Source organism: Sinohyriopsis cumingii, chromosome 16, assembly GCF_028554795.1.
Source record: "Sinohyriopsis cumingii isolate HCF-2022 chromosome 16, ASM2855479v2, whole genome shotgun sequence".
NCBI lineage: Eukaryota > Metazoa > Mollusca > Bivalvia > Unionida > Unionidae > Sinohyriopsis > Sinohyriopsis cumingii.
In genome coordinates this window covers 44,181,887-44,207,871 of record NC_142976.1, presented here as the reverse complement: position 1 = coordinate 44,207,871, position 25,985 = coordinate 44,181,887, and the positions used below count along the sequence as shown (strand labels likewise).

The 25,985-nt window shown below is 35.1% G+C and overlaps 1 protein-coding gene across 1 annotated transcript in view; it reads left to right on the top strand.

The window, feature by feature from the left end:
- The window catches only part of LOC149780332 (sodium- and chloride-dependent transporter XTRP3-like), a 101,567-nt gene that overhangs the window by 65,281 nt on the left and 10,301 nt on the right, over positions 1–25,985 (top strand). Inside the window, exons 2-5 of the mRNA XM_089937208.1 lie at positions 20,130–20,245; positions 21,829–22,017; positions 22,954–23,115; positions 25,096–25,206. Of these exons, the coding sequence (XP_089793334.1) occupies positions 20,130–20,245; positions 21,829–22,017; positions 22,954–23,115; positions 25,096–25,206 (578 nt within the window). The remainder of the gene's footprint in view (positions 1–20,129; positions 20,246–21,828; positions 22,018–22,953; positions 23,116–25,095; positions 25,207–25,985) is intronic.

The following is a 25,985-nucleotide window of genomic DNA, read 5'->3' as shown; positions in this document are numbered from 1 at the left end:
CAGAGCCACTGTCCCGAGTTAGGAGCGTTGATACTTTTGCTATTCTGACCACAACACAAAACTTTACTGATTTTATGACCGTTTTTAAACTGTTTCTTCTCTATTTTCCAGTATATAATTCTCGTTTGTATATTCAACAGGCGTTCAAGCATTTGACAGTTAGGTTCATGTGTTTAGTGTTTGTTTTATTGATTTAAGCTGGTTCTTCCCTGACAAACAGATTGATTAGTTCTATGTCCTCATAGACAATTGTGCTACAACATGCAATGTGCTGAAAGGCACCCGAAACGCACGAAATTTGCAGAAATATGGGTCTAGAAGAATAATTGATAATATTAATATCCCATTAAATTTAGGGATAATATTGCAAGTTGTTTGCAGGACACACGATAATTATGTCCTACTCCAGGCAGACTCTTCAATGGTTTCGTACGCAAGTGGTAACGAATAAAGCTTTCAGAGCGAAAATTCACGCTTTCATGCTTGAATGAATGCATAAGGATGATCGCCTACGTTTACTCCTTGCGTTTTAAAATCCATTCTATTTATTGATAATTCAAATATGTTACTTAAAAGGATCTGACTAATTTTAAAATGGTTTATTTCCCAGGGCAGACTATTTTGGTCCAAAACGTCCGTTTCCGAGAAGGACGAGTTGGATACAATGCAAAGTATTTACTTGTTCATTTTGCTTTAGCATCATTTGATATTGTTTAATTCATCAGTTAACATTTTCTGGTTAAAGTTTTGTTATTCACGGTGTTTATGTGATTTATATAGGATCCTATATAAAATGCAATAAATTATTTTTCATTATGTGGTGGGGATTTTTAATATCATATTCATTAATCCATTATTTTTTTTAGTTTGCAGCAGTGAGATAGTTTACAATTGATAAGCTGGAAGCAAAATTGACTTCAATGACAACATTTCATGTTATTTATCTGCAAATGATTTTACCTCTCTTTATGAATAATAGATAAGCGTAAACATTGATTTATGACAAGATGTACCTGTATTTCCGACTGAGAAAGTACATGAACCCAAAGCAGCTCAAATTTTTTAAAATGTATTTGACATTTAGTTGGTGAGGATGAAATAATGATTAAGATTTCTTATACCTGAAAAGAAATCATGTACAGTTACACATATGACAACTTGTTCCCAAAGTCAAAATGTGAGTACCACAGCTACATGGACAGAAGAATTATATTTTCAAAACGAATATTAGCTTCAGATGCTTGAATCTTTTGCCCGTTAAGGAACGTATTCATTTTAATGACTAAAGGAAGGCTATCAACTAGTAATGGTATTTTGTCTTAATATTTCGGGCGTTCGGCTGTAATTTGATAAAATATTCATATTTGTTCTCTTATTTTACATTTGCTCTCGGTCACTGAATTTATAATAATATCTTCTAGGAATTTTAATTTAGTATTTGGTATTTCATTTGACTGTGACATTGGCATATAATTATCAATAGAGAACCTTTCCTACAAGACTAATTTACTCCCCGATTCATAATTATTTTAAAATTCAGCATTTTATTTAAATAATCATATGTTAAGAATAGAAAACTTTCAACCATCTATTTTAAAAATAATAACTTTAATTTTCAAGAATAGTATATATGCACTTCAAATTGTTACATAATTATATTTTTTCGTGTAGTCTGATGTTCTTGGAAGGTTTAAAGTATGCATGTACCTCGTCCCCCTTGAGAATACTTGCATATACTTCCAGTTATGCACTAGCGTATTTTCTCTCTACTCTGCTTTCTTAAGCTCACTCTTTCTCTGTCTATTCTATTGATTGTTTGATCATCGTTTTAAAAGCATGTTTGATCCAAATATCTTCTGTGAAAAGCATACAGAATAACAAAACAAAATTAAGGGCTGTAAGGTGCAAGATTTAATAATTTGATATTATCCCCTTTGTCGTCAATTTTGCCTTATACATTTATAATTAATGGAATTTGGTCAGGGAAGATTGGCCAATCTGTAAGCCCAAGTCGTGTGCATATAAATACTGGTACGATGAAAGTTTCTAAAAAAGGTGTGCACATTTTCCTGGGACTGCCTTTCGCTGCTATTTTCTTACCAGTTCCTGCTTAATTCTGTATAATATTGAGGGTTTTTCTTAATATTTTTACTCTAGCGTTCTGAAAGAGTCCTTTAAATATGGTAATATTGAATAATCATTTTATCGCACTCATATGGCACGGTTATCACACATGATTAAAACAGAATGTAGTCTTGAGTAACTGATTTGTGTGTTTATCGCTTTTTCCTGGAGATTTGTTCTTTTTCATGAGTGAGATAGCTTGCATGACAATAACTGTACACGTCTGATGCCAATAATTGTATACGTCTGGTGCCTAATTGTATAGTCTGATGCCAGTAGCCTGTATACACCGGATGCTAATAATTGTATACGCATGATGCCTAATTGTATTCGTCTGATGCCAATAGCCTGTTTATATCTGATTCAAATAGCCTGTATACGTCTGATGCAAATAATTGTATACACCTGATGCCACTAATTGTATACGTCTGATGCCAGTAACTGTGTATGTTTGGTGCCAATAGCCTGTACACGTCTGATGTGGAATAATTTTCATATTTCTACGAATATAAAAGAAAGCTGAAATGAATAGATAACTATTCTATCGAGTCTTAGCCTACTGATAAGGGGATCAAATAATGTTGAGATTTCTGACGATAGTTCTGACGATAGTTATCATTTATCTGTTACGAACTGAGAATAGCAATTTAAATTAACTCTCTGTGTCACATATCTGTATACAGCATTTTGTGATTATCTGTGCTGGATAAGACATTTAAATAATGGACGAACACATCTGATGTGATTAAAATGATTGAGCTTAACTGAATTGGTTACATTAAAAATGTCGTACTTCATCATCTTTACGTTCTTTTCCCCTTCAAAGTACCGTAGAAGCATCAATCAGTCTTTTAGAGCGTCCACATGCAAGCGGATTTAAATTGCAAAAAAAAAAAAATTCTGTACCGCAGATAGAGTTGGTTGTCAATAAACAGTTGTTTAACACACTTAGGTACGGTGAATCGAGGAAGTATATGTCATTACTTATGAATAATTTTTGCATGCAATTTGAAAACTACAATGAATTGAGATATAATCCATGCAATATTTCTTCTGACATCTGCGCTTCTTTGTTATTGTTGTTTTGTGTTTAACGCCATTTTTCAGCAAATGATAGGCTGTATATGGCGACCAGTATACCTGATGGAGGAAGAAACTGAAAAAAATTACAAGAAGAACCACCGACCCACGGGAAACTACTGGCAAGCTTTCTCAATTAACCACACTGGCAGAGCATGAGATTCGAATCGTTAGTTGTAAGGTTAATACATCTCTGTCGTAGGTCTTTTTCTACATTAAATTGTAATGTTTTTGTTATATACATATATTTTTTCATTTTCCTGTTTTTTATGTGAACCTATACTTGCAAGATAGTAAGACACATATTGGCGGAAGACCCAGTCAGCAGACGGTATTAATAACTCTTTAGTGCTACACCTAAGATATTTATACGATTTCTAAAGAAGAAAAATTTTATTTAACACAACCAAAATTAATTTGATTTTTTCCTTGAATTCTTGCTTCTTTAATCATTGTTATTGTAAAACCATGTAACACTGGAAAATTAATTTTGAAATAAGCTGGTAGTCGCTTACGAGATAATAAATATATGAATCTGCTTGTGACAGTACTATTTTCATACATCGTTTTCAACAGATAAATGTAAATGAAATAGAAACGAAAATGCATAGAAAATTACACAGCAGATAAGATAATATAAACGCTAGAATAAGGACATGATTCAATCCAGATGCAGTTTTCTGCTGGATTATTAGCCATCGAATTATTTTTCGAATGCACGCACGAAAGATGATTTTAAAAACAAAATATGATTTAAAGCCAAATAAATTGCAACTTATGAGAATTTTAAATTTCAAAGAAAAGTGAAATGATGACAGCAATGCCTTCAGAAACTGATATCATTTATGTTAAGATTATACCAGAATAAAAATAAAGATGGGACAAAGCATCTGAAACTTACAAAGAAATAAAGCTGTTACAATAATTGTAACGACGAAGACAAACTCTGGAACGCAGGAACGATGACTGCATCTTCCTTCTTGGGAGATTTTAATATGGGCTTCATAATGTGGAAGCGCATGTACGTCTAACACAAAAATGGACATGACTAAGAGAGCAGTGGACATTACTGGAGCCACCCTTCACATCAGCTGTTAGAAGTCTTTCTGTAAAAAATCCCTTGCCTAACAAGTCCACAGCTGTGGTGAAGATACATGCGATGTTCCCCAGTTCAAAACTTCTCTACTCTCCACAGTTACATAGTTACATTTCTGCTAAGATGAAATGTATGTTCTCTTATTTTCGTATCTTAACGTCAATGCTAAGAATGATTATTTCATGGGTTTAAAAACATTCTACTTAAAATAAAATAGCATCAAAGTCGAGAAAATTACGACGTGGGCGTAAATTAAGAAAATGTTATTATTAATCTTTTAAATATTTTAGATACATTTTTTTTATATAAAGCAATCTATGACACCTTAAAAAAATTTCAACCAGCACAGTATCAAAAAGCCAAGTCAAATCGTTATGTTAGTCGTCGTCGTGTCCTTTTCACGAATTGCCTCGTCCTGTCAAAGCTGCGTTTTCGTTGTTTCTTTGAATTGTAGGCAGCGTAGGAGAAAATAATCGACCTACCATGACAAATGTGGCTGATTAGTTTACGCAAACAAAAGACCTAAAACTTGGCTTCTCCGGGCACGGGAAATGGGTTGTTCTTGTGCCATAAATAATCCTGTAATCTAATTCATGTCACGATAACTTTTGGTCTATGTATGCCATGTTGTAAATGAATATCAGCATGCCAATTACAAATGTTTAAAAAGTCAAAGAAAATAATTACTGAAAGAAGAAATACATTCTGATAATCGCAATGATTGTGTCTTCATTGCTTCATTAAATCAATCTAACAGAGAAAAACATTAGTATTATTCTCAGATTTATTGTTGGAAAACAGCTGGCTATTGAATAATGGTTCGTGTATTCAAAAGAAAGCACCACGAAAGCCTGAACAGCAAAACATAATGTCTTCTGAATTCACCTAATGCTTTTGTGTAAAATAACAAAATTGACATCTTAGATTCAGTCTCTTCCGGAAAGTTAACAATCGCGGAAAATTCCGGTTATTTCCTTTCAATTCAAATGTTTCCAGAACATGCCAAACAACATGATACGACGTGTCCCCGCTATTAAATAACGAATTAGATAGTTTCGATTGGTATACCGTTGTAACAATGCAGTTGGATGTCATTAAAAATGCAGAAAAAAATGGTAATGATATCTAGGTCTCTCTCAAGAAATCTATTAGAAACACGTCATGGTGCCTGTTCATGAATTCTTGGATTCTCTAAGTGCACAACAATCTTTGACTTCCATCCACCGCGTTGCGAGTAGCTTGCTGTGGTGTAGAGTAAGGGTAACATTGTAACCGATTTATCAAAGAACAGCATCAGGTAAATTCTTTTGATGCACGATTAAGGTAAATAACTAAATAATATGTGATATTGTGAATTCAAACCCAATAAAGTACAGGAGGCACGATTATATATACGGTTTTTTAAAGAAATACAAGGAGATATTTCACGAGTGAAGTGAAGACATTATATTGTAAAAAATATTTCCACCTTACGAGTGAAATATTTCCATATATAAACGTATATTTTCTTTTAATTTTATATTGTTTATGGCAAAATGTTTGATTTGCGGAGATTGTTCTCCAGTCTGGTTCGGGGCCCCGAGTGGCCGAGTGGTCTAAAGCGCTCACCGTTACGGATCACTGCCATCCCACCTGTCTGCGTGAGTTCGAGTCTCAGGCTCGGCTAACGTTGGTACGTGAGAAAGCCTGCCAGTAGCTTCTCTTGGGTCGGTGGTTCTTCCCTGGGTTTACCAGGATTCTTCCTCCACCAATTATACTGGCCGCCATGTATAGCTTATCTTGTGCTGAAAAATGGCGTTAAACCCTATAACAACAACAACAACCAGTCTGGTTCAGTGGGATTAATGGCTGATTAACATCGATAAAAAGAAGTCCCCAAATTTTACACTTATTTTAGAAGAGCGACTTTTACAATTTAGATTGTGCATTTAATGCATGAGACTGTATGTTTTGTCAAAATAACATTTTTTCACACGAAAATAGAAAGATTTTTTTATAATTGTTAATACATTTCTTTTGCGGATTGATACACTAACATCGCTATGGTGGAGCGACTATAGAAACGCTACAGAACCGTCAACAGATATCAGAGCGCAATATCATTAAGCAACATTTTTAATTAACTTGAGTTTATTTGTAAGGAATTGGATTTCTATTTCCTCTTTTTTTTAAACTTCTGCTTTCAGACGTGAAGTTATTTGTGTCTGTTGGCAAGCTTACAGTCTATTTCGATAACAGAAGCTGTACCCAAATTTATATTACCACTGAATTAGATTTCCAGTTGACGCTAATCAGTGATGTTTTCTCCGTAGTTTTCAGACATGATTATGATTGTGATGACAGTTAAAATTGCTACTTAAACAATTTTGTTACTATATGTAATCAATAGTTTTTCTTAGAAATGTGTACAGTTTGTTGTTGAGTGTAACAGGTATACTATACCGTGTGGCAGACTCACATTATCAAATAGCAACAGCACATTTATGTTCAGTCACTGACAATTTGCAAAACTAATTATGAAAAAGCTTAATACTTGAAGCCTGCATTATATTGAGGTTCAGTTTTAAGCATTCTTGATGGCACCTACTCGTTGATTACGTAAATGTCTACCAGAGGATAAACAACCTTAACACATTTTAAGATATGTTTATCCTGTGTGTGTGTGAGAGAGAGAGAGAGAGAGAGAGAGAGAGAGAGAGAGAGAGAGAGAGAAAATACAAGTCTGAATATCCTACATAATGGCATATACTTTTCTTACATGGACAAAGAAAGTACTTCCAAAAGTGATGTAGATCCATCTACATTACTTTAGTATCTCATTATGAAATATAGAATACAAAATAATTATTTATATACTGTACAGGAACAAAAAATGATAATTTGTATGGTTATTGTGTGCCTCAAAATAAAAATTAGCGCCCATACAAATACAAACATTCTAATTCTTGACCCAAAAATGTGCGAGACTTTTTGTAATTACGTGTATTTCCATTTAATTTCCAGTTGAAATGACTAATCCCTTAATCTGCTTTGAAGAGTTCTCTACTCCGTCCTCGACGCAAAGTGGTGCTCTCTTGCTGTAAAACAAATGATTAGTTTCAGCAGTTAATGTATTGTTCGTATTCATTTAAAGGTAATCCTTGTCCTCGAAGAGAGAGAGATTAACCAAACCACATCAGCACAGTTCGGCTAAAATTAGAAATACTTGATATATATATATATTCCATACCAAATAAGAGAAGGTCCATGCTATGCAACAACTTATAATTAAGTTGAAAACTGATCTTATCATGTCAAGTGATTTTTGCTGATGTATTTCGATTCTTTACTAATGACCGGCTTTTATCGGTTTAGAGCTAAATTGTTCAAATACTGTTGTTATGGTATTTCTATTATTATTATTGTTATTGTTAGTATTATTATTATTATTATTATTATTATTATTATTAACGGTAATTAAGAAATACATGCCGATTGTGTCATTACTGTCCTATCTTGTGTTTTCGGAACTGCTTTCTAACAATGAATACTAGCTTTCTGCAAATTTCTATCCTACATAGAATAATACCTATGGACAAATAACATACATAAATATGTATTGTTCTCAACGACCAGTCGTGATAGGAAGCAAAATAGGCCTAATCTTTAGAAGACAACCTTGTCTCAGACCTATTCATGGCTATAGGGCTCCAATTCTTTTCTCAGGACTTTCTGTCAACCATGCAGTGGTCAAATTTCCCAAGTGTTAACCTTTTACAGCAATGCCGTCTGGGAAATATCGATCATTTCACAAAAATCTTGCTAAAGCTCATTCCTTATTCTATTTGAATACTCTCAAAACCGACAAATATGAATATCTAAAAGCTCAGATTAATTCAATTTTATTGCACTTTCTTGAATATTCTTTCCAAAGGAAACATTTCTCACAGATTTGTTTCCATATGATTAAGACGATGACTGTTCCGAGTTATCAGATTCTGTTTCATAGGTGACGCATTAACGTAAAAGTTGTGAGAGTATCACCACGATATACATCCACTAGTCTTAAACATAACATAGTTTTACCTATAACAATAAAATCGAAATATTTAAAAATGTCGGAAAATTAATGAAAATCGCCTTAAATTATTGTCTGTCACTAGACAGTGCCATTTAGTCCGATAGATCAGACCCTAATGGACTTTTTGTGGATCTGGTTGCACCTATTCATATAGTCAATGAATCGGTTACAGACAAACCTCTCCGAAACATATCGGTGTATATTTACCTGTATTTCTCTCTTAAGCTACCGTCGGTTGAAGGTCCTTTTGGGATGTGTACAGAATATGTCCGGATCAAATCTTATGTTTGACGACTTAATGTACGTGTTATAACACATCCCTATTCTTGTAGCCATTATGAATTTCGTGCTACATATGGCTAATACCGAACAACGGTAAGTGTATACGCAGGTGTGTTTCATAAAGACTTGCAAGCATCAAAATTGTACATTTTAATGTACATATGAGATCAGAAAAACAATTCGTCCACCCGTATTAACACAGATTTGAGGTCCGATTTATCGGAATAGACGCATATGTAGTATAGGTTTCAAAAGTCTTGGTGGCATCAAAGTTTCCGTTCATCAAACGGCCATAAATATTGCTATTCAACCGAAGAGAAATCTTGTTCGTTCGCCTATTTCTTAGAATATATTTTATTTTTGTAATATATATATTTCATGATCACCAGTTAAGTTTATCTTACACCCTTAGAGCATGTACAGGTGAGTAGTTATTTATTATACAACTATTGCAGTTTGCAGTTAAATGGTTTCTCTACTTATCAGATCTGCGCATCGTAAGAACAATAACAAAGGGGGAATGGAGTAAATGTAGGGAATGCAAACATCTCTCTCGATCAACCGATCGATATTACAATTGGGCAACAGATGAAATATACTGTTGCTGAAATTTATTTTTGCAAGAATCTTTATCTATAAAAAAAATGCATCAGAATGTGTGTGTGTGTGTGTGTGTGCGCGCGCGTGTGTGTGTGATTTAGATTTTTAACATAGCTTTAACAATTTTTCAGTCATATGGCAGTTTATAGTGATGTCTAGCACTGGGGCATCATGCCGCAGATATGTAGCATGATGTCCCACCCAGTCACATTATCCTGACACCAGGCAGGCCAGTCCTAACACTAACCTCTTAATGCTGAGCGCCAAAGCTAGGCAGCTGTTAGTACCATTTTTGTAAGTCTTTGGTATGACTCGGCCGGGGATCGAACCCACATCAGAATATAAAAGAGGGAAATATTGATTATATGAATCAAACTCGAAACGATTGGGCCAAATCAGTCAAATCGGCCTAAGGGTAGACCCTGTACACACACAGAGAGAGAGAGAGAGAGAGAGAGAGAGAGAGAGAGAGAGAGAAAGGTCCAGCTAACAAAGCTTAAGTCAAGAGAACATATAGCTCATCATCCAACAGAAATAAAACAAAATATTTTTAGAGAAAAACTAAAAATTCAAGAAAGCTACCATTAAGTAAAAGATTCATGCGGTTCTTAAAAGAAAAAAGGTGTAACAATTGATACTGTTTTTGCAGCCATTGCTATTACGGCAACATCTCTTGTGCCTTACCAATGCAAATTATGTTAAAGGAAAGACACTCGGAAGCGGATGTTCTAGCGCTGGCTGTGGTAGCCTCGATAAGATTGTTACCATTTTCAAAGGTGTCTGGCCAATATTGCTGAATATTTATATAACTTAGCAAAACCAATGCTGCAGCAGCATCTTCTGACGTCATTGGTAGTGTAATAAGCTAATTTTTCACATAGCCGGAAAAAAATTTTAGTTAAGCTGATAATGACATTTATTAATTCTTAGGTTAATGAGCTTGTTCTGTCCGAATTGTACTAAACATGTTATTTTGTAGTAATAAAAATATCACGATTAGAGATTAACATAAGTAAATGTTGCCAGCTCCTGCAAGCACAGTCATAATAAATTATTTTCACTTATTTTATGATCTGCATTATCGGCTATGTTAGTTGTAGGCGTGTCTACATAATTCTTATTGCAGTTATCATCTGTTTTATCGGTCTGCTGATGAGTTTTTACAGGCGGTTTATGAACGCTTGCACATCGTGTTTACATAAGTTTTTTTTCTTCTAGTTTTAATAAATACGATGGCTTTTGAACATTGTTATTATTACCTTTCATGCTGTCTATCACCATATCAATGGATACTAAAAATAACGCCTTAGTCGCCAGCTGAATAGTATTGTCTAACTTTTGAATCTGAAATATATTGTTAAAAATGTCACAGGATGAAGCCGGGTTGCGACTGGATTAGAGAAGACACCAAAAGCAAATGCGTTTACAAGATGTTTATTTATAAACGCAATTTAAATATAAACAAATCTTACACCATTATAAACAAAAATATAAGGAAAGTTATACAGTTCCTAACATGGAACTATCAACAACAATTAACTCAACGAGAAAAAAACTCCACATTAATTTAACGAATGGAATTTCAAAACAAACGTGAAATCCTCTCACCGACCAACAAAATAAAAGTGACCTACACCCCAATATAAAGAGTCTTGAATGTGTCGTTCAAATAACGATTTAGAAAAGAATGTAATCATGAATGTATCGTTCGAATAACGATTTAATAAAAAATGTAATTATGAATGTATCGTTCAAACAACGTTTTTGAAAAGCAGTGTAAATTACGAACCTATCGATCGTAAACCGATAGTGAAATAGGAATGAATTAAATTACGAACCTATCGATCGTTCACATAACGATATAGCAATAGGAATGAACGAAATTACGAACCTATCGATCGTTCACATAACGATATAGTAATAGGAATGAACGAAATTACGAACCTATCGATCGTTCACATAACGATATAGCAATAGGAATGAATGAAATTACGAACCATCGATCGTTCATATAACGATAGGAATTAATGAAATTATGAACCTATCGATCGTTCACACAACGGTATTGCAATAGGAATGAATAAAATTATAAACCTATCGATCGTTCACACAACGATGTAGCAATAGGAATGAATGAAATTATGAGCCTATCGATCGTTTACATAACAATATAGCAATACGTGTAATTATGAACCTATCGATCGTAAACCGATATTGAAATAGGAATAGGAATGAATGAAATTCTGAACCTATCGATCGTTCATGCAACGATAGGAATGAATGAAATTATGAACCTATCGATCATTCGCATAACGATATAACAATAGGAATGAATGAAATTACGAACCTATCGATCGTTCACATAACGATATAACAATAGGAATGAATGAAAGTATGAAATGCAATTGTGGAAATAACATGGAACACTATAACTATCGTGGTGTCCATTTGACGACCAAGATGTTAGCTCCGGATCCACGCGCTCTAGTAAATGGCCAGAGAAGCACCCACACATGGTCCGCTCCTTTCAGTCTGTTGAAGGATCCCTGGAGAGTCCTCACATCACATACCCGTTGGTCGCGAAGCCCTGGTCCCTCGCAGCGAGAAAACCAGTCCACTCTTCCGATCCAACGTCACCAAAACACAGCGTATACGTCACACGAAACCCCACAGAGTTGTGTGACTCCACATCAAACGATGTATAAGGCATAGCAGGCATGTATAAAGCAGCTCTACAGCTGGTGACGCCACATCAAACCATATACAAGGCATGGCATAAGGCAGCTCTACAGCTGGAGATTTGCTTCCGTAAAGGGGTAAGCTTCCAGACAAGACTTGGCATAATATGATTTGGTTATAGAGAATTTGCTCTATATGTACATTAGCTGTGACAGATATGCGCAGCTGGGTACTTAGTTTCCCCGCTGCAGACAATTTGTTCGTGCAGCATGGTCTGAGTTTCGCTCAGGATTTCGAAATAACTAAGCCGAAAAAGTATACCACCCTCGGGTGACGCTGTACGCGGCAACGAAATCCGAGTACATTTTTGACAACATATACATATTGATATAACTCGTACACAATTCCGTGACAAAAAACTTGTAATGTTTTCATATCATTTATAACCTTCTTTGTCTAAAATTATTCAAGCATTTCTTTTACAGCGTCATGAGCAGCATTTTCAAATCCCGTAACAGATTTTGCGTTTTGTAATTTTCCACGTCAAAGAAAAATCACATATGATATCATACACCGGTTTAGCCTCATTATCTATTCATTCGTAAGTACATAAATACATTAAAATAATAAATTTCTTCTTCTCCTGGTGTTCTTTCTTTCAGTACTTATCGTGCCCACCAACCTTTATTCCACCATTTGCTTCATATTTTTAATCTCTTCTTATTCCATCTTCTGTCTTCTGTCATGTCAATCTTTAGTTTTATTTTTTTAAAAAGTTGCATGCACTACCATTACTGTCATTAAAAAACATAAAAATTCGCCGCTGTTAAACATCTCCACTCATGCTGTGGTGGGATATTTAGGTTATTACAAATTACCTAAAATTTAGTAGATCTATTTTCTTCTTTATTTTTGGAATAAACGCTCGATTATATGGCAAACGTATCGAGCATATAGTTTCCGTATATGAAAGTACATATAATAGACACATAAAATGGTTTCAATAACTCTGGTATACTTTCATCTGATAAATGTTAATAGGTAGCATGTAATCCACATTCATACTGACCATTTTTATTTTATTTTGCCAAAATGTCATATCTCACTGTGCCTTATATATGTTCAATGAATCATCACTATCAAATATGAAAATGTATTTTTTTTAATGTCACGTGGTTTGTATCTAAAATAGTAATTTTCTGTGTAATATAACTTGTAATTGGCGGGCCCATTAAGCTTGCAGGTGAAGATAAGGTCTACTACTTATTGGTTTTTTAAATCTGATAGCCATGAATTATTTATGTAAAATGTGGGTTTATGCCCTTAATGTTTTGTTTTTTTATTTTGGTGTGCGGGGTCACAGTTATATAAAAACCACAATACAAAAAGGTGGTTATTCGCATGTTAGTTTGAAAACCGGTTTTTAGTGGATTAAAACTGATTAACCTGTTTTTAACTGGATAGTACGGGTTAAGCGTGTCTACTAATCCCTTCTGAAGCCAATTTGCCTAATGCTCATCAGAAACGTCCGTTTGATCTTGGGGATCTATTAGTTGAATGTGGCTTTCTTCCGTTCAGAAGAAAACTAATAGATCAGCTTTCTCTCTAGTGTCGGGAAATCAGTGGCTTAAGCGTCTGAATACTAATGCATAAGAAATGCAAGAAGCTATGACTTGTACACAGTATGCTAGATATGCAGCATGATAACAGTGAAGGTAAACTAGTGTGCCGTTGGCCACTATATTAATGAATAACGCGGTCTAAGTTTTAATCAGAGAAGCAACGTGGCTCCAGTGATTACAAATACTATTTTGAACACACTCTGAAGTAATAATCAAATCACATTATAGTAACGAACCAGCAAGGAATCAGTTCAGTGATTTTATAAGAATCTGGTACTTAGTAAAAGTGTTACGTAACACCATTCATTACCAGTGTTTGGTTGTTAGTTTGGGGGATGGTCTTATTTGTTCTTTCAAAACCTCACAGCCGTGATTTCAGTTTAAAATGTACGAGTTTCTAATTTCAAATTCCATTCTAATAAAAATATGAAAATAAAAATTTAGTAATTTCTTTCTTACAGGCGTGTATAATAAATTTTAGATAAATGTGAGCTCTCACTCCTCTCGCAAAGAAATAAGTACTCTTGTTGTCGATTGTGGGATTTATGACAGTTGGTATGAGGTACAATAAAAAAAAAAACTAAAACAATACAAAACACATACTTAGAATACAAGACGAACATAATACATAATATAACAAATACAATACACATTATATAACCCACCCACCGGCATCTATAATTTTATCACAAAAATAAAAACAATCCCTTACCAGACTCGAAGAGTATTACTTTCCTGAAATATATTAACGTATTCAATCCCTTTGTCTTTCACTTGCGTGAAAGACAAATCTCCGCACTGCTCGAGGTGTTGTATGACTCTCTCTCCAGTCTCGAGCAGTAATTCCCTAGCCTTTTATTAGTATCGCGGAGAGGTGGTTTTCATACACGTGACGCACGGGAATCATGCACCGCGATCGATCGCTCACTCGTTCGCTCACTCATAACAACCACGCACATTAGCACACGACGCAAGTCCCGGGTCACATAAATATCACCAGCTCTGGAAAAAATTCGTCAGCATACCCGATAAGTGTTAACAACAATACTTGTATCGTCTTTTATCGGCAGCGCCAATGTCGTGGCAATTATTGTTACCGTGAATATCTCAGTTATCCTCTTCACTAGCCAAGGTTCCGATGTGTTTACCGTATCTGCACCTTCACGGACCGATACGATATATCAGTGTAAGCTACAGAATCCAACCAAAATTAATTTGTTCAAATCTGAAAACTGTTGGTACATGATCAAGACAAGGGGAGTACGCATTTGCAATGGACTCATAAATAAGCCATTCGCCTTTGCGTCAGTCCAGAAAAGAAACAGTGAATCCATGCGAATATTGGTATACCTACTTATAATATACAACAAAAGACATAAAACGTTAGTTTGCATAAACTTCTCTGAAATTTAAACAATAGTCTTATGTTACAACTGAAAAATTTATATTTCTATCTTCACGCGGATAAATTCAATTGAGGCCTCTTGATATAGTCTGGCCCAGGCAGACCTCTTCTGTGGCTTCTTGAGATCTCCGCCAAAGATAGGGCAGAGAAAGTCTCACTGAATGAATCCCATTCATGCTTCTATGATTACAACGTCAGACTCATAAAAGACCGATGACCTAAGTGGACATATTATGTCGATATCCTGATAACAATCTTCACGGCCGAGAAAATGCTAGAAATCTTTTTTCGTTTTCACGACAAATGTTTTACGCATCTTTCTACATAAAAAATGTTTTGATTTTTTAAATTCGTAGTTTGGTCAACAATCAGTGCTTTCTGAAGCACATACTAGTGTGTCAGTAGTGAACGGTCAACTATAAGCACTTGAAGAATGTTAACTTAGACTTTAAACTTTCATCTTTAAACGTATCCGCTTTACGCTGACTTAATGAAAATTCTGGAACCATTTATATTAGGCACACTTCATTATCATGCTTTCGACGCAGAGGAGATCGGCGAACCCGAATAAAACCACTAACAATGGACGGTTGACAAAACGTTTGCACATACCGGAATAAACAAATAAGAAGATCACGCATAATTATTTCAGTAATTAAACATTGCAACATATTTCATATTCCTAGAAATTGCCCAAAAACAACATTTAAATCATTGAATAATGGAACATTAATTAGACGAGATGTCTTGGAACTGTCAGCTCCAATTGCTTTTTATCGTCTGTAACTATCTGAGATTGTGTTTTTATTAGATTTTAAAGGTCAATGCGTCTCTGTGGTAGATTTATAGCTTTATTAGTTTTTTATTCCATGCTATACATGCAACTATGTTTCAGTGTTCGTTATTAATACGACCGCTCCAGTGTCCTAGTGGTTAGAGCGTCCCTGGTTGAGTCATACCAAATACTTATAAGAATAGTACTAGCAGCTCAGCATTAAGAGGTTGATGTTAGGACTGGTCGGCCTGGTGTCAGGATAATGTGACTGGGTGGGACATGATGCTACGTGTCTGCGGCATGATTCCCCAGAGCTAGATGTCACTATAAACTGTCACACTGCGGACATCGTAGCGATATGCCTGAAAACTTTTTAAAGCTAAGTTAAAAATCCAGATCATACACATGCTCCGTATTGCTACAGGCCTTTCCCTGCTGACCAGTCAGACTATTTATGTCCATACGTAATGACACTAAACTGTTAGCACATATTTGGTATTGATTTCGTGTGTACGGTTACGCTCGGATGCTTTGTAAATGTTTGCGTTGCGTGTCATAATATTAGATACGCGAATAAAACAATTGCGCAGAATCCAATAACCATAATGCTAGTAATTTCTTTTGCTTCTTGCATTCCTATCAGCGTTTGTGATTCTTCACTTAATGTCACCGAATAAACAAGCATATAACGCTGTTAAATTAGAAGAAGAAATGTTTGACTGTTTGTGTCATACAATATTTTCATAACTTGTGAACAAAGCAAACACCTCTAAACATTTGTTGTTTTCTTTTTGAAATCAAGATTTGTCTGATTGCATAAATTCCATATTCACCTTTCAGAAGTCACAACAGTTTTTTAGTGATCAGATAGATTGGTCCTCTATAAATTGTTCATCGTCGTATACAGATGGAATCGTCTGAAGAACCTTTTTATCAAACTGATTTGCTAACGTCATTGGCTTTTTTTAGAGTGTGGATAATACGATATATTGGCTGTAGTAGAGGACTAGTATTACAAGCAAAAATTAATTAGATAAATGGGTTCATATTCCTCGAAAATGCAAAAGAACAGAATCTGCAATGCCATAGTAATGTAAATAACCAATCTAACACTTTTTACAACAACAACAAAAAAATATGTTCTGGTGTGTGTTTGTTTGTGCAGAATAATCCAATCAACTAAACGAGAAGTTTGATTTTCACACCAGTTAATCACAAGGTACTGGTTGAGGATCCTTCGAGCATCTTTGCTTTACACGGGTTTCAAAGAAATGCTTTGATATCTATCCCTACTTTAAATGAATATATTTGACTCAAGCCAGAGCGGTACCACAGTGTTGTCTTCTGGTACATGGGCCATTGACGTCTGCTGTATTCAATAATTTTAAGCTTCAAATTCATCTTTTGTTATATTCAAATTAGTCTGAGCCAAAATATGTTTTCATTATTTTATCATACGACAACTCAATATTAAAGAGTTTTTTGGGTTAGTTTTCATTTTGTCATTGACTCCTGTTTGTAAAGTTGTACGCAATCCAATTACAATCAAGATCTACTTGTAACAAGAAAATTTAATTGGCACCGATATGAGGTTATATTATTTTGACCTTCAAATGGACCAATCAAATCGCAGCTTTCAACGTTCTGAAAGAGACAAACGCCATTCGTAACATAACATTACTGACAATAGCTCTCGCTATCTCGAAATGCAAAACTTTATTTAGTAGGATACTACAAAGAAGTGGGCCAGGAATCCCAAAGGTCACCAGAACATGATCTTTTATCGGTGTCAGATCTCCGTTTTGTCGCCCAGAGCTCTCGATTTTAATCAGCTAGAGCTTGTACGATCATCTTGCATTGTCATGCAGACTTAGACTGTAGGCAAAACTAATTAGTCTACCATGACAATTATGGCTGATTAGAATTGCAAATGTAATATCATCAATTGGTTGTATCGAAACAGGAAACAAGTTCTTGTACCATAAATAACATTATCAACATAATAATTTAGAGTTAAATCGCGAGAGTCTCATGGCCTGTGTATACCACCACACAATTAGATCTTAGCTTGCTAATTAGACTCTTTCTTTCTCAGCTGAATGGGTTTCTAGATATACGAAGCATTGCATTCTGGTGATAATAATAATAATAATAATAATGAGGACTTTGTATAGCGCCTAATCTTTAGAAGCTCTAAGCGCTTTACAACATTAGACAACACCTATAAGATAATAAAACATCTATAATGATATGATTACAAAAACAAACACCATGAAATTAGAAAACATAGTCATTGTTACTTCACTGATATACAAAATGGACCATTTAGCTGGTCTTGCGTTATGTTGTACTCCCTAGAAATATAATTTTTTCTTTGTATCTGATTTTTTTCGCTGAAAACAACATGCAATAGCAGATCCCAAATAGGAAATAAAATGTTTATTGAATTTTGCCATTTGGCTTTTGAATGCAATAACATATGACTCGGCCTTGTCCGACAAGGTCACTTCCGCTAAATATACAATCATGTTTGAGTCAAAAATAATTAATTCCAGAAATTTCCACATAACCTGTGTTGAATATATATGACATTTCCTGTCCCAGTTATTACTTAATAACATGAAGAGTCTTATTTTATGTAAAGTTGTGACTTAGGAACAGGACTGTCTTAAATAAAGTAAATATAATTAGTACCTTCTAGTTATGCCAACACTTTTTTTAAAAAAGATTTTACGATATGGAAAACATTGCATTCTGTCCACGAAAGTTTGTGTTAAATTCATTTCCAAGCTTATTACCACAAAAAAAAATCATCAGTATATGATAAAGCAGAATAACTATGTTTATAATCCCTAAAAACCATCAAAGATGAGAACTGTAATGAAGTTCGCCGTTTTCGAAAAACCAGTCGTGATGGTATTGTAAATTAGACTTAATCTTTAAACGTCAGTCCAATCTCTAACCTACTCGACACTAAAGGCCAGAGGAAGACTAAACAAAATGTATCGCCTTGTAAAGTATGTGATGATCAAATTTCCCAAGATATGGTCACTTACAGCAATACCGTCTGGGAAATATCAATCATCTGACAAAATTCTAGTTTTAGTTCATTGTATATTCCAATGCATATTCCCAGAGCTGACATAAAGTCCGCTTCTCGACACTTATGATGCCCTCACAACTGCGATTAACCATTCTTTACTACACTTTCTTGCATATTTATTCCAAAGCAAAGGAACCTCACAGATTCATTTCAGACAGCTGTGACCGACAGAACTGTGGCTTGAATAGTGATAACTGTCCTATATTTTCAGAATTGATGACGTGTACCAGGATTTAACCAGTTCTATTCAGCAACTAGATCTTGTCATGGTTTTTAAAAAAGAACAGATTTTTTAAAATTACTTATGTGTTTGTTTAGCATTTAGTGAATTTCAAGTTAGTTTGAAGAGTAATAACCAATATTAACATCTAAACTCATTCTGGGTCTTTTTTTAAGAAAAAAAAATAAGCAGGCCTGAATAGTGGGTTCGTCCTGTTTACATAGCTTTGCGAGGTGGGTGGGTAGTATGATATATATATATATATATATATATATATATATATATATATATATATATATATATATATATATATATATACCGTCCGACTGACTGTCCTTTCATCCGTTCGTCTATTTGTTATCACAGCTCGGAAACTTTGTCTTTGTGATGTCAGTTGGGTAACCATCTACAGGAAGGATTTCATCTTTGGTTCCTGTTACTGGGTTCCAGCGATGAGGTTAAAGATCTGATGTACACAAATGTCAATTACAATGACACTATAAAATATGTTCTGACCAAACTTTATGTATTTAGCCAAGGCAAGAAGGTGCATGTGACGGATTTGGTATTATGGCCTTAAATAAATGAGGTACACTAATACATGTCTTCAACTGATAAATAAATGTTAATAAATTTAAGAATCAAAATTAGCAATAAATTAAGTATATCAAATGCATTTATTCCATGGATAACACGAACTTATTATTTTGAGTTTTACTAGTGTTTAAAAATGTGTGCATCCAGTGCAATAAGTTAAGACGCAATTTTTATATCAATGTTATATCTTGACACGACTATATAAACGTAAAAGGAAATATACTCACTAAAATAAAACACTAACCACTCACTGAAGATCTATGTCTTATTCTTTTGAGAACGTACTATCGTCAACAAAAGATTCTGATGTTGTTTCATAATGAAGATGTACAACTAGTAAACTTTAATTGCTTCTTTAGACGAAGCACAAGACGTCGAGTACATTGAGTAACCGACTGAAACAGTTTGATATCTGATTCAACTCCAAAACAAATGATTGTGTTTTGTTTGTTTATACTCGTCACTATATTCAATTTTTTTCCCCAGGGGCCTTTCTTATTCCTTACGCTATAATGATCGCCGTAGAGGGTATACCATTGTTTTACCTCGAACTTGCCGTCGGGCAGCGGCTGCGGAAGGGAGCCATCGGGTCCTGGAATCAGGTACATATAAAATAGAGAGTTAGATTAGAGACATTAGGCAAGAAATATAGAGTTAATGCTGGATCGGGTGCATATAGGAGAATGATCCACCATTTTCTCTTGGTGATGATGGGACGTGGGGAGGAGGTAGACTGTACATTCTAACCAATATGCATTTTTTCTTTTATCAAAAGATTTTTAAAATCAACTGGATTAATATATAGAATAAGTCTTATAATGTTTTTTTTTTCTCTAATAAAAACAGGTGTTTCGCTCAGATGTGGGTGGGGTGGCTATTTGAGAGCTATTTGAAGGCCTGCCATTTTTTCCATAAATATTTTATGCCCCTCCCGAATTAAATGGTCGTTCCCTAAGGGTCTATGGCTCGGCTAACTGATGCTTTTTTTATCGTCTTCAGATCCACCAGTACAAAGCTTTTCCCCTTAATTTTACTTATAACCATGTCATTTCCAAGATATACATTTGTTTGAAGATTTTGTGTGTGTGTGTGTGTGTGTGTGTGTGTGTGTGTGTGTGTGTGTGATTTGGATTTATAACTTCACTTTAACAATGATTCAGTCATATTGATACCATGTCTGTAATGTGGCAGTTTATAGTGATGTATAGCACTTGGGCATCATGCCGCTGACATGTAGCATCATGTCTGACCCAGTCACATTATCCTGACACCAGGCCGACCTGTCTTAAGACTAATCTCTTAAATCTGAGCGCCAAACGAGGCAGCTGTTATTACCATTTTTTAAAGTCTTTGGTATGACTCGGCCAGGGATCGAACCCACGACCTCCCGCATCCGAGGCGGACACTAGGCCACTAGAGTGGTGTACAAAGAGATGAAGTTAGTTATATATATATATATATATATATATATATATATATATATATATATATATATATATATATATATATATATATATATATATATATATATAGTTTATATGTAATGAGTTTATATTCAACGACGCTGAAACAGATAGGTTGTTTAATACGTTCATATCTTAATAGTATTTTAATATTTCCTGGAATATTAGATGCAATATAATATGGAATGAATATACAATTTATATATGTGTACTTTAGTAAACAAAATCTTTAATTAAAAAGATCAGTGGAGTACAGATATATTTTACTTTTGGACGTAATTGTGGGCACCTTTTAGAAAATTCATTTGAATTATAATTATGTAAAAGTTTAATTATGTAAGAGAAATATTGTGCTTGTTATAAACTTCACATTCTCTGAGGGAGAAAAAGACACAAATGTAAAGTCATATTTACGATTCCGACATGGCTATATATGTACATAAGGTCCATATGAAATTATTCTTAATTGTTAATGTGCAGTAACATTACTAATAGTAACAGAAATGTTTGTGACTAATAATTATGATCGTAGAAATAGTCAAGCTCAAGATGATGATGATGATGATGTTGATGATGACGACGACGACGATGATGATAATGAAAACCATGATCACCACCACCAACATGATTTTGAGGCAGTAATTTAATACTTTTTAAGCAAGAATTTGAATACCGTCTTCCTTCTCTACAAGATTTGTGGCTTTTTTACTTTTCTTTTAAAGATATCTCCCTATTTAGTCGGAATAGGCATAGCCTCGGCAATGGTGTCTTTCAACGTGGCGCTGTACTACAACACCATCATGGCTTGGTGTTTGATTTATTTAGTGCAGAGCTTCATGAACCCGCTCCCGTGGTCCACGTGCCCGATGGAAACCGTGGGTAACGTCACCATCGTCAACGAGGAATGCCAGGTAAATTTCACCTCTACCATCTAATCGTAGCCGGGAGGAAGGTATCGGGTGAGGTGGGTTGGCTTTGGGAGATAATCCCCGAAAGATGCTTTCATCCCCATTTGACACATATTCTTAAAATAACTATCCTTTTGCAACATACCGTTGCCAAAAAAAAGGACATAAAATGACTCATCCCAGAATCTTTGTTAAAGAAAATAGAGAAAAGCCTTGAAACTCTAATCAAAATTTTCGTAAAATCCATACTAGAATGAATAATTCCCCACCACCACCACCACCACCAGAGACCAGACTCTTAAATCTAGCTCACCACTTTAAAAATCGGCTAATCTACATTCCGTTTACCGTCACTCATGCACATAGGAAGCAAAGGTTGTAGGGTGGGCGAGATAAAACAGTGTATAAAGCATTCAGTGTCACAAATGATTCGATTTCAATACCGTCAAAAGTTATGATTAGTGGTCGCCCAACCGTACTCGAATACGTTGCACGGCACGTTTACTTTCTCCACCAATGGCCACTTCAATCCACTATATTTTGATTTCGATATAGCTTGAAAATATTTAAATTCTCTTAATAATAATAGCGTGTGTGTGTGTGTGTGTGTGTGTGTGTGTGTGTGTGTTTGACACAAAAGCTTTACTGATCCTTTCAAAGTAAATTGTCTTTGATTTGAATTTTCTATCTTTACCCTTTGCTGAAATACTTAGCAACAAATTGTTTATTTTTAATATTTTTACATTCATTTGTACGATCTCTAGGACTCAGTGTACGAAATCCCGAATTAGCATTGTTTGACGATTTCAACAGATGGAAAACAACAACAAAAAATTTAAAAAAAATAAGCGAGAGTTACTGGGAGATGGGGGGGGGGGGATATTTTACACGTGTGACATGGATTTTAGATACGTACAATGTTTTGATGTCTTTTCCAAGAGGAGCGGCCCCACCACTTATTTCTGGTACCGAGAGACACTGCAAATAGCGCCCTCGATCGACTCGCCTAGTGTCATGAACTGGAAGCTTGCCGTGGCGCTTCTGTTCGCCTGGTTGATGGTTTTCCTGTGTGTAATCAAAGGCATTAAATCTTCGGGCAAAGTAAGTATGTTATTTCCAGAATCCTCTAAAATAGACATCGGCAACCTTTTAGAACTGCTAAGCCAGGTCCGCTAAATTATTGACTGCTGCGTGCCAAGTCATATTCGTCCATTTCATTTTTAATCATCGTTCTTAGTACATACAGTACAAAACTCGTGCCGCGTGCCTTTCCAAAGATTATGGCGTGTCAGCGTTGGCCATAGGTTGCCGACAGCTTGTTTTAGAGTCTAAACCAATATGTAACGATACTGTCACAATTACCACTACTATTATTATTAATATTTTTACTACTATTACAACTACTGCTGCTACTTTTACTACTACCAGTACCTCATTTAAGCACGTTTTAAATATTGTGATCCAGTTGAATTATTAGAGTCAGTAAATTATAGGATTATATATTTTTTAAACTTTTTTATTTATGTTACGACAGTATTATATACACCATTGTGAGTCGGTGCACAAAGTGTACGCTGCCCATTTGGGATGGTGTATTGTTGTTGAGAACGCAAAAGACATTAGGTTCTTTATGTCCAAAAGCCCATCGAATCTAATAAAATAAACAGCAGCGTTCATCGTGGTTGACCCAGTATTGCAGCGTGTATTACGTAAACCGAATGCAAGCAGTGTAGACCACACCTTAATGCACCAGTAGATTTGGATCTGCACTGTTCTCATGAAATCATTTATAGCACGAACAGTGTTGACCCTTATATGCTGGCATGTTATGCTGCTGTAGGTCTTGATCTACACTATGCAAACAATGTATATCATTAACAAGGAGTTCTATGTGGTTTACTGGAATGGATATTAGCCTCTTTCTCGTCATTCATGGAACACGCGGTCGATACCTGTCCAGGCCAGACCGGGTCGGATAACTCTGTGTATTCTTGGGAAATACACTTAAATCCCATTTCCTCGACATGATGAAACCAGTAATATGTTTAAAATATCGTTAAAACTATCCATCTATCTTTCATTCGGTCGAACGTATTGATAGTGTCGTGTCATCTCAGATCAAAAACCTGCTGATCACAAAATGATCATTCAAACATGAGTGCATTGCAGTAATGAACTTTCTGGGATAGATTCGATATTTGCGGCTTTCAGTAGCAGACAATAAACTAGGAAAGCTGTTTAACTTTCTTGACCCTCCTGGACGAGTTCGAACATACTGGACATGTTCCGTCATGTCCATGCCTAATGAAATTCGACTGTTAACAATGCAATACCAACATTTGTATTTGTTGTTTATTCTAAAGTGAACACTAATTTATTGGTAAAAAGCATTATTCAATATGGTTTGAAAATATCGATGGAAAGGAAGAAAACAACTTGCTATTTTAGATTTCAAACTCCTACTCATCAATTAATAGGGACAACGTTTGATTTTTTTTTCTCAAAATAAACGGAAATTAGCATCATCAATCATTTATTGAAATATTACGGGAAGGGACCTGATTGGCTCAATTTACTCATGCACGTCTTGCCCTTGGGAAATTGCGTTATTAGGAGACTCTGACATTTTGACAGAAGTATTCAATATTCCAATTCATGATGTAATCGGTAAAGTATAACCCTAATGAAAACAGGAAAATAAAGACGTAAATACCTTTTACGTTCCAGGATCATTGTGTTAGCTGTCATTCCCTGACTATTAAATACTGCACTGGGGCTTTGTGTCTGACTACCATGCAATATAGAGGATGTGCACTGACATTTACAACTCAAGATCAACCTTTAGCTGTTCCGTAACAGAATAAACATTAACTCGATTGTTTTTCATAACTGGAATTTCTAACTAAGCTTGCGATATGATACCAATTTCATCATTTCGATTTGTCTGTCGGTCTCTCTCTCTCTCTCTCTCTCTCTCTCTCTCTCTCATTTGTTGGATCTACTGGTATCACTTTCTAAATACAAGATGATACAGCTTTCTCGATCGTATTGCTATCCCAAAAAATACGTCTTTATTTTCAGGTTGTGTACGTCACGGCAACGTTTCCCTACCTGGTATTAATCATATTCTTCTTCCGGGGTGTGACCCTAAAGGGGTTTGACAAGGGATTGGAACATCTCTTCGTACCAGAGGTAATGTTTGACCGAGTTTCCTCTTGCTTTTGTTATTGGGCCATTGTCGTGCATTTCCAAGACAAAGTGTGTTGCGTATAAATCATGTGTGGAGAAAAACTAAATTTGCGAACCTACTTTTTGTTTTTATTGGTAGTTTTCTAGGCATTACCTACTAGTCAGAAAGCAGAATATTAAGTACTGGTTAGCGTGTACATCTCTGTTTATTTCCAGACTGTTTTCGTTCTAATCCAGCGTGAATATTTATCCACTCTGCCATTTTTAATCAGCTCCCAACACCCTCTTTCTACAGACATAGTTTGCATATTGCGCGAAATACTTCCAATATCGCGTTAGAGGTCATGTGAGTCGCTGCAACCTATATAGGGCTTTGGAATAATACCTGTTGTAAATGAAGTCTTATATTGATTTATGAACCATTGTGAACTTTAACGCGATATCATAAGTGAACAACATGTAGTATTAGGTGCGAGATTGTTCAATTTATGATAGTTACCCTACTTTGATGCTATTGTTTACGTTTTGTTATTGTTGCTGTTGTTGTTCAATGCGGAGAATTTGAACACCATATTACGAGCTTACGATTTCTTTGATATTGTGAGTACGAGTGAACATTGGTACTGGCAGAATTTAGTGTCAGTTTCACCACAGACATTTCACTAGCATCGCTTATATTTTAAAAGAACAACAAATTCACCCCATTCATCGTTCGATGGCCAAATCTTACATTTAAGTTTAAGCTAAAGCACTATTCTTTGTTTTATTTATTACAATGAAGC